Raw genomic sequence first — 16,157 nt, 5'->3', positions numbered from 1 at the left:
ACTTATGAGGATGCTCTTGTGAAAATTTATGCCAACAGCTCTTAAAAATGAACATTTTGCCACCTTCACTTGGGTCTGAGGGACTGAGAGGATAGGTGGCAGAATCTCTTCCCCAAAGATGAATTGCAAGTTATATTGTGTAACCTATGCCAGAGCATAGGACAACATAAAATAATCTGAACATTACTTTCTCTGAGTAAGGGACTGCTGCTCCTAAATTAAGGGTGCATGAAACATTACAACACACAAGTGGTCAATGTGGAATAAACAAACTGCAGACAATGTTTTGATAATCCTGACTCATAATATGAGTTTCTTATTTGTTCAAGGCCAGTTTCCTGCAAAGATCTCCAAACAAAATTAGGCACTTTTAACCTGATTAACCCCTCAAGTGCAGAGTGTTTAGCAGGCAGTTTTTCTGACTGCTTACAATCAAAGCTATGAACTGCAGCTTTTGTGGCAGGCAAACGTTATCCTGTAGTTATCAGTCAACCTGAAAGCTGTATCTCGAAGGCAATACTGGGATTCTTACCCATATCTCGTCACTCAGCCCGCTTGATAAGAGCGGCTCGCTTCTATTTTCCACGTTCTTTTCCTTGAAATAACCAGGGAAGTTGAAGTCTGATTGGTCTGGCCGGCCCTACACCGCTGGAGGGCGCTAACCTCTATGGCCAGTTCAGTGCAGAAGCGCTTACATTAAAACTTTCGCACACTTTTGCTAGACGAGGCTTTCTTGAACTGACCGGGTTCGATGTAACCGCGTGCACTAGCACCACTGCCCGGCTGAGAGGCAACAGCCTCTCCATTTCCTTGGCCTTGTGCATTTCACTTTTTCCCCTCTCTCCGATGCGCTGCTGAACTCGGGCGAGATCTTTGGGACAGCAGCTGTGCAGCGGCAGTGACATCTCGCTGCTTGTCTTTCTGCTACGTGGCCCAAGGGAAAAGCGGGCGTTAGTTCACTTTGCCCCTGTGTATCAGCCACAAGCTCCAGCTGGCTGTGCACCTGCCCGGGGAGAGCCACGTGCGTCTGGGACTCCTTGGTAAATAGTCTCAGCCGGGTGGCGGTGTTAGCCCGTAGCACCTTACAGACTATTTTCTTTATTGGGCAATGAGCTTTGGGGGTGAAATCCCTGCAATGAAATGGGTCTGGCCCACGACAGCTCATTACCTAATAAATGCAAGTGGTGGTGTTTGAGGAGGTCCAGGACTCCGTTCGGTGCTGTGTCTCGGACGCTCTGAGAGCCACCCCGCGGCAGATTTTTCTCAGTCCCTTAATTGGGCTGTTGATTGAGGCCCTGGGGCTGTGCTCCTCCGCCCACGGGACGCTGAGAGCCCGGACGTGTTCCCCAGTCCCCGTGCCCCGATCAGGTGTGTGGGTGGGCGGCTGCTACTGCCTAGAAACCCCTCCCGGCCCAGCTGGGGGATGGAGTCCCCCGGCAAAGCCAGGCCTGGTGGGGGTTGGCTATGAGTGATCCCCCAACGTTTGGGGATAATCTTTGTGCAAAGCCGGGGGAGGACCCAAGCGGGGGCCGCTTTCCCTCGGGCGGAGGGGACCGCAGCCCCGGCCCGGCAGGGGGCCGGCATCTCCCCGGGGTGGAGCGGCCGGGCCGGGGCGCTGCGCCCAGCCCCCGCGTGTGGCGGGAGTGGGGCTGAAGGGTGGTGGGTGGGCTTAGCGCTGAGGTCACGTCCCCCCGCCAGGGATCACAGCGGCTCTTCCCTCCCCTCCCCACCCTAGCGGCGCGGCGCTGCCCCCTCCCCTGCTTAAGACGCGCTCAGCCGCCGAGTCCGCTCAGCTCCTCCCGGCCGGCGCTTCTCACTCCGCTGCTGCCCGGCGCCGGATCGGGGCCGCTGTAGAGCTGCGCGCCCGGCCGGGGACCATGAGCCAGGGCGGCGGGAGGCTGCCGGCGGCGGCTGGGGGCGGCTGGTGCGCGGGGGGCAGCGGCGGCGGCGGCTCCGCAGCCCTCTGCTTGCTGCTCTCGCTCACCTCTCTGGCCGCCTGCCTGCTGCTGAGCGTCCGGACCTGCGAGCTGCAGGGCCGGCTGGCGGCGCTGGAGGAGCGGGGCAGTCTCGGGCCGCTGCTCGACTTGCTGCAGTCGCGCATGGAGCAGCTCCTCCGCGAGGTGAGTGCCGGGGGAGCGGGGTGCTGCCCCTCCGCCAGTCCGTGGCTTGGAGCTGAGTCCCCCCGCCCGCCCCTGTATGGGGCTGAGGCAGTGCCCGGCCCTGGGCAGGGCTTGCCGGGGTCCCAACACGCGCCCCAGCCGCCCCTGGGCAGGGCTTGCCGGGGTCCCAACACGCGCCCCAGCCGCCCCTGGGCAGCGGCTGGGGCCAGGCTGGCCTCGGCTTTCCCAGCCCGTCCTATGCTCTCCCCATTGGGCTCCCTCTGAGGCAGGATCGGGCTCAGCTGGGAGTGTGCACGGGGCGGGTCTCTTCTCCCAAAGGGAGCCAGGATCGGTGGCCGGATCGGTGCCCGAGGTTCCACGTGTGCCGCCAGCGTCACCTGCTCGCTGGTGGCAGGGAGGCAGACTTAAAACCCGGGCCCCGCGAGGTTATGGGAGGGCTTAAGGTTAGAGTTTCTGCTGGTGGTGCACATTGGCAAATGCTTTGGTGCCCCTTAAATTTTATTCTGCACATGTATGGCACAATTTACAGTGATGACTTGGGTGCCAAATTAGGGCTGCCATATAAAAAAGAGCACATCTCTGAGAGGGAGTGTGTCTGTAGCAAGTGTCAGAGCGGTAGCTGTGGTGTTCTGTATCTTCCAGAAGAGAAAGTTCTGTGGCACCTTATAGACTAACATATTTTGGAGCATAAGCTGTCCTGTGCAAAGCCCTGCTTTGTCTGTCTGTAGCAGTATCTACCAGCTCACTTCTTTTTTATTAATGTGCTACATATACTATAACACATTAATGCAATGTGAGTTGGCAGGTACTGAGCCAGATACCTTCCCTCCCAAGGGTGTCCTCTTTCTGGAAAGTTCAACTATGGTAACCCCATAATAGCAATAGAACCCTGTCCATGCAGTAGTTGTAGGCTACAAATTGGATCTGCCAGCCCTGAAAGATGGGATTATCAGTTACTTCTCTGATACTTCCAGCGAAAGTCATGGATTAAGCAGCATAAGCACCTCTGGATTTTGAGAAGATTTGTGTTAATATAAATGGGGGAAAAGTCTGTCCTGGGGTCAGATTCTGCATCCTTTAGTTACACTGAGTTAGTGCATTACACTGGGAGTAGCTCTGTTGATTTTAAAGTGTGGGTAAAAGGGGGTAGTTCAGGCCTTTCTAGGAATTTGTAGGGGATTAAAAAAAACCTTGGTGAAATTACAGTTAGTTACATGTGTTGTGAATACAGCATGTTTTATTCCTGTGGGAAGAGAGACTCTCAGTATTTTACAAAAATAAAATATAAAAAATAAAATCCACATACCTTTGGCCGTAATGGACAGTTATTTTTGTTTCACCCATGAATGTGGTCTCCATTAATTTACAGAATACCTTAAAGCATTGTACAGAATGGTGCTGAGCTCTGGATGACAGGAACAGCAGCTGCTGCTACTCTTGTATTTAATATGATCCCCTAATTCTTGTGCTAGAAGAAATGAACAATTTGTTCTGCTTGCAGACTGAGTAGAATTGTTTTGATCTTTCAATACAAAATGAAACCAAATCTAACACTAGTCAGGAAACTTGGGCTTTTTGGTGCTTACTGTATTATTTTAGGTCAGGTGGATTTTTGCTTGAAATGACTCTTGCAGTATTAAAGAGTCCTGACATACTAGAACTGGTTTGCTAGTTTAGAACATAACATGACTCATAAAACTGAAGCAGTTATCACAAGATTCCAACAGGGTATTACTGGGTACCATGGGCTTGACATCCGAAGAAGTGGCTGTGCAATGGAACATTTGTGGCTTGGCTTTTTCTTCTTGTATTGCACAATTGGCATAGAAGAAACTGTTGTATTATGGTCTCTAAGCGCTTGTCTCTGACCCCCGCCCCTCCCAACCCCCAAGAAATTTTGCTGCCTCAAAGCCCCAATACCAGGAAAAGCCTATAGGTAACTTTACCTGTTTGAGTAATTCCATGGAATTAAATGGAACTACTCATGGGAGTAAAATTACTTACACATGTAATTGAAGGGAGTCAACAGTGGGAAGGGCTGTTGGAGAGCATGGATTTTTAGCAAGGAAAGCAGAATGTATAGGTTAGGTTTTAAATTATGAGTAGCTATCACAGATGGGGAATAGGTGAAACCACCTGGAGGTCTGGGGGGTGAAGCTAATAGAAAGCTGAGATGTGAAGGAAGAACTCAGAGTTGCTCAGCATTTAGAAGATGACTAGGCACAAAAGGGTGGTGGTAGTGCAGGTGTGGGAAGGCAGAAGACCCCTACCTATCAACCCATCAGTTGTCTGGTCTGATTTAAGAGAGAATCCCAGTATATCAGAGCAGAAGTGGTACTTGCAAATGAGATGCTTTCAAATGTGTTTACATTTCACTTCTTGGTGGAAGCTGATTGAACACGCTAGTGAGTCTGTGTGCTCTGGCTAAGAATTCGCACGTCACTCCTCAGAGCATGTCTGTTTCCACCTGCTGTTTTGGTCAGTAGACTTACTTGTAGCTGGGAATTCTGCTCCATCTCAGGCCATCCTGTGGAAACAGTTTCTTGCTGAGATGTAGCAAAGTGTGGCTTTGTATTATGAGTGCTCAGATGGGGATTGCAGTAGACCTAAAGTGAAACCACATAATTGAATTCCTAGTGCAAGAATGTCCATTGAAATGTTTAGTTTGACCAAATGTCTGTCAATATCAAGAGCACAATTTTTAAATGACTAACAGACTCAAGCAGTGGATGCTGATTAGTCATTCTGCTATCTTTTAATATACAGTGTCAGTCCTGCTTAACTCCATCTGTTCATTTGTGTTCATTTTAAATAACAAAAATTGCTCTTAGATAAGCTTCTTGTTAATTCTATAAAACACATGGCTAGCAAAGTAACTTTCCATAAGTGCTTGAGAATTTCTCTATAGGTAACACTTCTTACCATTCAAATCATGATCATTGATTTTTTTTTTTTTAAGTTTTGCTCTCTAGCACAAAATCACAGAAGAAACAAAACTAAAATTAGATCTAATGTGTTCTCGGTTACTGCAGTGTATGACTGTACCCTGCTACTAGGGCTCTGCCAGCATAGCCTTTGAAGGTGAGGCTCATATAAGGGCATAAATACAGCCCAGCTGTGCTGGGGTGTATGCCATAAAAATACATAGGGAGAGGGTGAATGTGTGATAAGTAGACTGTAGGGCAGCAAGAGCAGCGAGTCAGAAGAATAGGGCAGAAATATAATCTTGTAGTTAAGATACTGGATTGGAACTTGGGTAAGGGGTTAGATTTCAGTTCCTGTGTGCCACAGAGGCACCCCATCTAAGCTGGAACTCATTGCTTAATTCAATCTGTTCTTCACTTATCTTCTGCTTGTGTATTGCATCTTTTTTTTTCCTCCTGCCTTTTATCTGCCTCGATTGTAAGGCTTTCTTTGAGGAGTCCCTTCTGTGTGTCTGCAGGGTTGGCCCTGCGGGGGGCCCTGATCTTAGTTGTGGTCTATCAAGAGGATTTTGTACAACCTCATCACGTTTATTGAAACAAAAAAGCAGTAAAGTAGCACTTTAAAGACTAACAAAATAATTTATTAGGTGAGCTTTTGTGGGACAGACCCACTTCAGACCATAGCCATACCAGAACAGACTCAATATTTAAGGCATAGAGAACTACAAACAGTAATCAAGGGTGACAAATCAGAAAAAAATTATCAAGGTGAACAAATCAGAGAGCCGGGGGGTGGGGGAGGTCAAGAATTAGATAAAGCCAAGTATGCAAAAGAGCCCCAATAGTGTCCCAGAAAATCTGCATCCCAGTTGAAACTGCGTGTTAATGTATGGAATTTGAATATGAAAGAGTTCAGCAGTTTGTTTTTCCAAAGCAGACTGAAAGTTCTTCTTTAATAAGATGCAAACTCTTAAGCCATCAACAGAATGGCCCCCTCCATTAAAATGTAGACTAACTGGTTTGTAGATCAGCAGTGTTTTGATGTCTGTTTTGTGCCCATTAACTCTTTGTCTGAGAGAGTTTGAAGTCTGTCCAATATACAAAGCATCTGGGCATTGTTGGCACATGATGGCATATCATTTAATATCATATAAATGACATCACATTTATGTGCAAAACAAATACCTTGGTGCTCAAGCAGGGATTTAAACACCCAGGTAGTTGTAGACCTAATGAAACCATGAGGGATTTCAGGTGTGCTTCTGTAGACTTAACCCTATAAATACACATATGCTAATATTCTGTGAAGTCTTATTTTATAGACCTCATAGAGAATTTGTTGCTCTATAATGAACACATTTTATGGATTCATAGTACAGTGCACTCATGGTTCTCAATGGGGGGTGCATGTTACCTTTGCGGGGGAATGCTGAAGACTTTCAGGTGGGTACATCTGCTCATCTAGATATTTGCCTAGTTTTACAGCAGGCAACATAAAATCACTAGTGAAGTCAGTCCAATCTAAAAGTTGATACAATCCTTAGTCTTGGAGGGGTGGCCATGTTAGCCTGCAGCTTCACAAAAACAATAAAATTAAAAAAAAAAAAAAGCAATTCTGTAGCACCTCAAAAACTAACAGTTGTATTTATTAGGTAGTGAGCATTTATCTGATGAAGTGGGTCTTACCCGTGAAAGCTCATTAACAATTTTGTTTATTAGATAACCTTTAAGGTGCTACAGAACCCTTTTTTAATACAATTACTAGTTCATACTGCTCTGGCATATATTTCCATGTCAGTGTACGGTACACAATTAATTCACTGTATAATTATATGGTAAAATGAGTCAGGAATACTTTGCAGTGACAATTTTGTATTTTTAGGTCTAATTTTTTTTGTAAGCAAGTCATTTTCAAGCGTGCTGAAACTTGGGAGCATGCCAGACAAATCAGACCCTTGAAAGGGGTATTGTAGCCTGAAAGATCGAGAGCGACTCCTCCAACACAATAGGTATTTAACCAGTTGGTACAAATGCAGTATCTCCATTTGCTCCTTAACCCAAAGCTTGAATTCACAGGGTATAACTCTCATGCCTAAAATTTTAATATGGAGATTAAAGAAATAGATAGCTGTCAACAGAGGGAAAACAGTTTTGTCCATGATAGATTTCTTTCTTATTAATAGCCAGTGTGTGTTTGGATTAATCAATTCAATGGCTAGGAAAACTCAATGAAAGAACTTAACACTCATGTCAGATGCAAATATTTTCTTTATTTCCCCAAGACAGCTAAGTGTAATGAATGGATTAAAAATGGGATAATATAACTTCTTGCCTTGGGCAGCTGCATCATTTTTATAATCAGGTGGACTGTACGAGTAATAAAACACCCCTGTAACACTCAAGCTGGTGTGTGCGGTTGTCCGAGAAATGCATGATAGCGTAGCCAGCGGTCAGCAGCCCTGGCACATGTTCCAAGAGTGGCACATGAGCCAATGTTCTTTGGCATCCAAACGGGAACTCAACCCTACCTCTCCAACTCCCTGCAGTGGCTCCACATGATGGGCCGCCAGGGCTCTCTGCCCAGGGCTGGCAGCGGCTATGCTGCCAGACAGTGGGGCTGCCTGCCGTACCGGGTACGCCCCCAGGTCTTAACAACATCTGTGGCTGGGGCTCACTGGATCAGAGAATCTGGGATAAGAGGGGGTCGACCTGTATTAAAATCCGGGACATTTTTAGATATTTAAACAATGTGGCCAGACAGAGATTTAAAAACCCAAACAGTGAAGCTCTGCACCTTTATTTATTAAGTAAGCTGTTGTAAGTAGGAGTAATAGTGACTTTAAAAAGTATCATTGGCACTCGGACCATTCATAGAGGTCAAATTTCAGCCCTCTGCCTCGGAAAGGTTGCTGACCGTTGGAGTAGAGTAGACAATTCTTGTTCCCCAAACCGGCAGTTGCCTGACCCCTCTCTTAGAAATGTGAGCAGCTTTCTATTACACAGCTCTAACGCTCTTCAACCCAAACTAAGCTACATGCATGTAAAAATTGCAAGCCCTGCAGGGTGTCAATAAAAGATGTCTTTCACCCAGGGGACACTAGGGACGCTTTTAGCCCTGGCTTGGGGGTGCTGGCTGGTCAGTGTTAAGTGCAAGTAAGCAGCTTGTTTTTGGGAGCAGTGAACAATGAGGTGGGGTGTGTCCAGATCAAGTTATGTGGCTATCCCATGCTTCTGGACAAGGAAGTTTCTCGTAGCCAGCCAAGACTGACCGAAGCTTTAAACATGCATTTTGGGGCTTTGTCAGATGACACATCTCCCTTTGCCTTAGTTCCTTAATTTGATCAGTACCTTTTAATAGGTATGTGCCTTTTTCCCTGCTCCCCACTAAGGTCAGTAGTACCCATGTTGGGGTCTGATTCAGGACCTATTCAGATCAGTGGAAACCTCTCTGTTTACTTCAAGGGACTTTGATTGGGTCCTAAGTGGCTCATGTTTACAAGGCTGTGATAGGCGTCCTGCATGCTCTTGTTTTCATAAGATGCTAGGACTGGAAGGCACCTTGAGAGGTCATCGTGTCCAGCCCCCTGCCCTCATAGCAGGACCAGGTACTGTCTAGACCATCCCTGATAGACACTTATCTAACTTGTTCATAAATATCTCCAGAGATGGAGATTCCACAACCTCCCCAGGCAATTTATTCCAGTGTTTGACCACCCTGACAGTTAGGAACTTTTTCCTAATGTCCAGCTGAAATCTCCCTTGCTGCAGTTTAAGCCCATTGCTGCTTGTTCTATCCTCAGAGGCCAAGAAGAACAACTTTTCTCTCCCCTCCTTATGACACCCTTTTAGATACCTGAAAACCACTATCGTGGTCCCCCCCCCCATCTTCTTTTTTCCAAACTAAAGAAGCCCAATTCTTTCAGTCTTTCTTCATAAGTCATGTTCTCTAGTCCTTTGATCATTCCTGCTGCTCTTTTCGGGACCCTTTGTACTTTCTCCCCATCTTTCTTGAAATGTGGCGCATGGAACTGGACACAATACTCCAACTGGGGCCTGACCAGCGCCGAGTAGAGCGGAAGAATGACTTACCGTGTCTTGTTCACAACGCACCTGTTAATGCATCCCAGAATCATGTTTTCATTTTTTGCAACAGCATCACACTGTTGACTCATATTTAGCTTGTGTCCACTATAACCCCTGGATCCCTTTCTGCCATACTCCTTCCTAGACAGTTGCTTCCCATTCTGTATGTGTGAAACTGATTTTTGTCTAATGAATGTTGTTGTAATATTACTGAATATTTTGAAATGAGGCAGTTGCATCCCTTGGGCGTGCACACAAAAAGGCTTTTAATGTAAAACCTTTGTATACACAGGAGGTGCTTGGAGCAAACAAGCTAAAACTCTTCAATCACTGTAGCGTGCTGTGGCTGGAGTTGTTCTCCTATGCGCCTGAAACTGACAGAAGTATCTACATTCTAAAAATATGTGCTTAAAATATTTTGTTGCGTAATATACCATCAGTGCTAGCTACCACGCTGGGTTTATTAGGGTAACTTAGGGGGCATTTTACATCCCTGTGAATGTTGTTTCCCTCCACCTGTGACAATCTGGAGGAAAACATTCTTTCCCTGGGACTACTTGGACTGAGTGAAGTCAGGTCTACGCTTGGGGAATAAGTCAGTTTCAGATATGTAATTCTAGCTATGGCAATTGTGTACCTAGACTGGATGCATCTGAAATAGCCTTAAATTAGCTGTTTTCACTGAGGAAGGTCAATGGGGAAAACTCTCCCATTGACCTCTCTTACTTCTGGTGATAGTGAGGACTGCCAGCCTCAGACAGGTCAATTTCATGTGTCTCTGGCAGGTGCACGCAATTAAACTCCAGAAGATCAACCCTGACCAGGTCAATCTGCTGTATAGTATAGAGAAGCCCTAAATATCAGTACTGCACTCATCTCTGCTGAAGGGGGTGCATAAATAATGCCTGATGTTCTCAGTATCTCATACGCTTGAAGAAAGCAATGCAGCCTATCAGTAAACTAGGGAAATGGCATGTTGATGCCATTACTGTAAGGTGGATGTGCATGGTGGGTTGAAAGGCCATATTCAAAGAGTAGTTCTCAATGGTTAGCAGAGTTCCCACAGCTGGCTGCATATGTGTCTATTGGTGGAGCACATCTGCACATGCCTCAGTGCACATAACAAAATTTATTCTGCACATGGATGGAAAAATAGAGGGAACATTCCTTTCCCCAAAGGTATCAGTCCTGGGTTTAGAGCTAGTCAATATTTTTATTAAAAATTTGGATAGTCGATTAGGCAGTAGGCTTATATAACTTGAAGGTAACACCAAGGTGGGAGGGGTTGTAAGCATTTTGGAGGACGGGTGTAAAATTCAAAATGACCTTGACAAATTGGAGAATGGGTCTCAATTCAAGAAGATGGAATTCAGTAAAGACAAGTGCAAAGTACCTCACACAGTAGGAAAGAAAAATCAAATGCACAGTCATAAAATGCAGAAGGACTGACTAGATGGTGGGACTGCTGAGGAGGTTTTAGGGGAGTATAAACTGAACATAGCTTGTCAGTGTGGTTCAGCTGCAAAAAAAAGAAGAGCTGCTGTGATTCTGGAGTAACAGGCATGTAGTATGTGTGACAAAGGAGGTAATTGTCCTGCTCTGCTTATTGCTGGTGAGGCCCCAGCTGGAATAGGTTGTCCAGTTCCGGACACCCCCATTTGGAGAAGGCTTGAACAAATTGGAAAGGAGAGGAGAGCAACAAAAAAGTTTGAAAATTTGATCTGTGAGGGAAGTTTGAAAAAACTGGACGTGTGTAGTGCTAAGAATAGAAGACTTGGGAGACTCAAACTGTCTCCTGATACGTTAAGGCCTGAGGGGCAGTCACAAAAGGGGTTAATAAGGGCAAGCACCAGGGTTGCATCAAGGCAGAGAACTTGTCCCTCCAAAAGCAGTCACATTGAAATTCCTGCACACAGCACTGTAAGGGCTCTTCTAGAGAGGGTGACAATTGTTTTCCATGCCCACTGAATGTGGGAGAAGAAATGATGGGCTTACTCTGGAGCATGGGAGATTCAGGTTTCAATGTTAAGGAAAGTTTTGTAATTGTAAGGGTAGGTAAGGTCTGGGACAAGCTTCTGGGGAGGCCACGTCATTGGTAGAGTTTTAAAAACAAGTTGGACAAATACCTGTCGGGTATGGCCAAGTTTTCTTGGTTTCACAGCGGTGCCTGGGCTATACCTGATGATTTAAGATCCTATACTTTTCTTTGATCGCTCTCTCCCCCCACTGGCTTCACTTTATTTAAATGCATGAAAAGGTGTCAGGATAATTCTGCGTGGCCTTCCTGGCCCTTAACTCTGACTTGACCCTCTCCCTTGAAGCAGTTTTGTGTATGTCTTGTATATAAGGCAAGGACTGTTGGGGCACATAAGTCAGTCTTCAGCCAGGTCTACGCTATGGGGTAATGTCGAACAAAGATGTGCAGCTCCAGCACATAGAGTAGCTGGAGTCAATGTACTTTAGATTGAGTTACTGCGGCATAACTTGCCCATTGACTTCCCTTAGGCTTCTCATTCTAGGTGGAGTATCAGAACTGGCAAGAGCAGAGGATCAGCAGTTGATTTACAAGGTCTTTATTAGACCTGTTAAATTGAGCCATATTAGCTGCTGCTGCTACTACTATTTAACTCTTATACTCCATGTGGTGTGTATGTCATCTACAAGTCTCCATTTCACTCTGTCTTGTGACAGAACTTCTAGCTGGCTCCAGGAGTACCCCATTTGTTGTCCTTCAGTTTCAGTAGGCCTTCTCCACATTGCCTGAGGTCTTCCTCTTTTGTGTGTTCCTTGTGGGTTCCATGTGAGAGCTTGATGGACTAGGATGGTTTTCTGAGAGCGTGGCCTAACCAGCCCCACTTTCTTGTCTTGATTTAAATGTCAATTGCTTCTTGTCCTGCTCTGTTCCAAAGCCCCTCATTTGTGATGAAGTCTTGCCATTTGATGTGAAGGATGTACCTCAGGCATCTGTTTATGAATGTTTGTCTGTAGCGTGAGATTTGAAGACTTTTTAGTACAAAAGGTCTTGCATCCATACAAGAGCACACCCTTCACGTTTTTGTTGAAGACCCACAGTTTTGTCTTCGCAGATATTGTGAACTCAGTATGGGATAGTCTTGAATGCAGCTGTTACTTTCCCTATCCTTGCACTGATATCCTTATTTTTAACTCCATCTATGCCCGTAATACTCCTATGTAGGTAAACTGCTCCACATCTTCCAGGCCATCTACTCCCTCCCAAGGTGATAGTGTTGGGCTAGTTGATCCCCATTGTCTTGGTCTTGTTAATGCTCAGGCCAATCATTGAGGCAGTTTTGCCTAGTGCTGTGACATTTTCTTTCACGCTTTCATGTTGGTGTGAAAGGAGGGTGACAACATCAGCACAATCAATGTCCCCTGGCTATTTGAAAAGTGTCCACCAAATGCCTCATTGATGGCCATACTTGAGTTGTATCTTATGTGGCAAGTAATGTCTTGCTTTCCTAGGTTCTATGTGTGCAGTAAGGTTTCACTGTCCATGGGTAGTGACGGCAGACTGACCAAGTTTAAACATTTTCAGTGTTATTTTTAGAAGAGGCTATTGTTCAACTAGAATGAAGAAAATGGGGGTCGAGTTATTGGCCCATAGAGTGAAGGGGATCTGTTTTGTAATTTGGTCCTTTGTATGTGTGCAGCAAATGTACGTTTGTTCTCTAAACGTCTTTTTTTTGTTTTTCCCTCCTCTCCCTCTGGACAGAAACTGGGTGAAGGATTAGCCAAGCTGCGGACAGTGCGAGAGGCTCCATCGGAATGCATCTGTCCACCAGGTATGTGGACCAGCGACATCTTACTTTGAACATTGCCACCGAAGTTCAACTATTTGCAAATTGTTGATGTTGCTAGGCTGCTACTTTCCATGTTCCTTTTCTTTCTTTTAGCTGCTCCTTTGTATGAAGTGGAATATGCTAATGGAGAGCTTAAATATCTCAAAAGATGAAGTGCCCTCTTCTGATAAACTTTCCTTGGCTTACATTTGTGTGTTTACATGATGATGGGGCTGGGGTTTGAATATGGGAGCCATGTACGCTAGTTAATACCATTTCAGTGTAACAGATCTACTGGATTGTGTGCTCTACACAGTCGACTGAAAGACATTTTAAAAAAAAAAGACATCAAAATCTCTACAGCTCAAACATCAGTGTGAGAACTACAAGCTGTATCCCCTCCCTCTTTTAAAATGCTGGAGTGGCTTCTACAGCTTTGCTCTGAACATGAGGGCTCTTGTTGATTGTTTGAATTCCATCACGCAGTTTAATGAACTTCCGAGATAATCAGGACCTTCCTGATTTTGTTTTGTAAGAGCCCCCCTCTTTGGAAACAGTAAACATCTTCAGTTAATCTGCGTGGGAATCACATTTACCCAAATACGTTCAAAATGGACAGCTGTTGCAGTAAATGGTGTAAGGGATTTGCCCTTCAAAGCATGTCTGTGGTAGATTTTTTTTTTTTTTTTTGCACAGATTTGTTGTGAAGGTGAGTTAGATTCCACAATGTTTGGGAAAACACACAAGTGCTATGTTTTCTTTAAAACATTTATTTACTCTTTGTTGGCAGTAATCTCTTTAGAACAGTATGGAAAGTGTAGGGATGCAGACCTGTCTGTATATTAGATCCGGAAGGATAATTTTAGTATTTGAGGTCAAAAGCTTCCATGTAAGTTTGGCTTCTGTATGCAAGTGAAATGCAGTCTACATAAACAGCACTAGTGAAGATAAAATCACTTTTTTTGTATAAAAACGTGAAATTTCCAGCATTTGGAAACACAGAAAATAAAAATGTATTCTGGGATTTTCCCAACATAGTGGACACACAAACTATCACAGTCTGGCTCCCAGCGTCGCCTTACTCATGAGACAAAAATGGTGGTGGTTTCTTTCCTTTTGATCTTAGGCCTTGTTATGCATAATAGCCTGTAAAGCATTTGCCTCATGAGCCTTTTAAATGCATTAATGCAATTGTAGTAATTTTATTTAATTTATTTGCTAACAGTTAGCTAACATGAACGGCCCTTATGCTCCATGTCTGGGCAGATTGTCTTGCAACCAGACTAGATGAGTTGAGGAACAGATCGGGGTTATTTCAGCCTATAACAATGTCTGGAAGAAAGGCCTTTTCTTTTTCTCGCACACACTGTGGCTTGGAGGAGCGAAAATTAATTTTAATCTCTGGAGGTTCCCCTCTAACAATAGCTGACCTGGTGCTCCTCATCTCTGTTCTGCACATTCCTTTTCCTGATGAGGCAAAATATTGCCTTGGTACCAAGCTGGCAAAGTCAGTGAGACCCTAGGTGTGCACACCTCAGTGTAGGATGGTGGTTCTGAGCTGCAACATTTGTTCCAAGAGTACTTGTGATCACTGGAAAAGCATTTTGAGTACAAAAGGCAAATAAAATCGAAGAGCCGTTGTTTTGTGCCATGGGTGAGCCACAGCTCTGTTTAAAGGACCTGTGGGTTGGTTTGGATGAGCAGGGGGAAGAGGCTCAAAACGAGTTTTCTGTGTGCTGGTGAATGACTTGCGGCAAGCTGAGGAGAGTAACTTGTAAGGAGAAAGGAAGGGGAAAAAAAGCTTTTTTGAGGGGACACAGTTGAACTTGGTGCCACTCCTCACTCCCATTGATCAGTAATATTTCTACTGGCATCGAGCTCCTCATTCAGAGAGCTGAGTGCTTTGTTAGGTTGGTGGGGGTGATCCTACTTCTCCTTCCATAAAACTGAACTTTTGTCTAAAATTCAGCTGTGGTAGCAGTCTTTCATCCCATGCTCTTTGCTGAGGAACGCCAAAGTCTTCTCTGATCCTCTGGTGCTGATCACCTGTAGCTGTCACTGAGGTCATCTGGAACTGCAGAGATCTGGCATATCTTTAAAAAACTAAGGCCAACATCTGTACTTCAATCCAGGCTAGAAAATGGCTGCCACTGGCCAGTAGAGGGTTCACCTGTAGGAAGGGAATTGCCTGCTGGTACGAGTGTGCTGGGTGTTGCCAGCTCCTGTAGCCCTTGGAATAGCTGAATAGAATAGGGCAATCCTGTACTTCTCTAGGCTTAATTAAGTTAGGTGCTAAGTTAGAGATGCCTAGAAGATGCTCTAACTCTCCTTCAGTCCAACAAGCCAGGACTGAGTGGGACTCAGCATATGGCTGCACTACCACAGAAAGTTGACCTAAGCTATAACTGGTTGTGTGAATAATGTAGCTGGAGCCGATAGACCTTAGGTCAAGTTGCTGTGGGATCTGTACAATGGGAAAAACTCTCCCATCAACTGCCCTTGCTCTTGTCATCTGGGATAGCATAAAGGGTTTGATTTGGTGAGTCTTCACAAGCCCAGCTAATGCATTCACAGCTGGAGAGATCAGAGTGTCAATCTCCTCTGTAGTGTAGAGGTAGCCCAAGTCATAGGACAGAATCAAGCTCATAGGCTTAATTTCACCTTCCCTAGAATACAGGCTAATATAAGGTGATCCTTTCTTTTATTTGGATCGGTATTTGGTTTTAAAGCAATTCCTGGGCTAGCTATTGTCACTTTATTTGCTCTGTGTGGGTTCCCTGTACCTTTTTTTTTTTTTTTTGCATCTTCTATGCAAAATAAGCTGTTCTTGCTGTCCTCCATGCCTTTGTGACCAGGCGGGGATGCTGTTGCATGATTCAAAATGCTTCAGAAGGGAATCTGGCCAGATGAGGTGGGGAAAAAGAACAATTCAGCCATGCATAAAGATGTGGGAATTTGGGGGGGGGGGGCGGAATTTCTCTGAAGAAAGAGGTTCAATGAGACTTAAAGCTAATTTGTTCCTCATCCTAGCTATCAGAAATTGACATGTAGGAGCCCCAAATCGGGTCTGAATGGTGAGACCAGACCCCACTTAAATACCAGCTGTGCTTTCGTGACCAAATGACTGATTTCCGCCCCCCCCCCCCCCCCCCCGCACACTTGAATATGGCTTAATTCTTTTTGTTTTTTAAATAACAACTTGTTTTATCTGATCAGTCTTCTGTACTGAT

General features: G+C 45.2%; 1 protein-coding gene across 1 annotated transcript in view; it reads left to right on the top strand.

The window, feature by feature from the left end:
• The first annotated feature begins 1,785 nt into the window (after positions 1 to 1,785).
• Positions 1,786 to 16,157, top strand: part of COL23A1 (collagen type XXIII alpha 1 chain) — a 374,481-nt gene continuing 360,109 nt past the window's right edge. The window contains exons 1-2 of the mRNA XM_075009626.1: positions 1,786 to 2,120; positions 12,861 to 12,930. Of these exons, the coding sequence (XP_074865727.1) occupies positions 1,878 to 2,120; positions 12,861 to 12,930 (313 nt within the window). The 5' untranslated portion in view covers positions 1,786 to 1,877. The remainder of the gene's footprint in view (positions 2,121 to 12,860; positions 12,931 to 16,157) is intronic.

The sequence above is a fragment of the Carettochelys insculpta genome, chromosome 15, assembly GCF_033958435.1.
Source record: "Carettochelys insculpta isolate YL-2023 chromosome 15, ASM3395843v1, whole genome shotgun sequence".
Lineage (NCBI taxonomy): Eukaryota > Metazoa > Chordata > Testudines > Carettochelyidae > Carettochelys > Carettochelys insculpta.
This window is presented reverse-complemented; position numbering and strand designations above follow the sequence as displayed.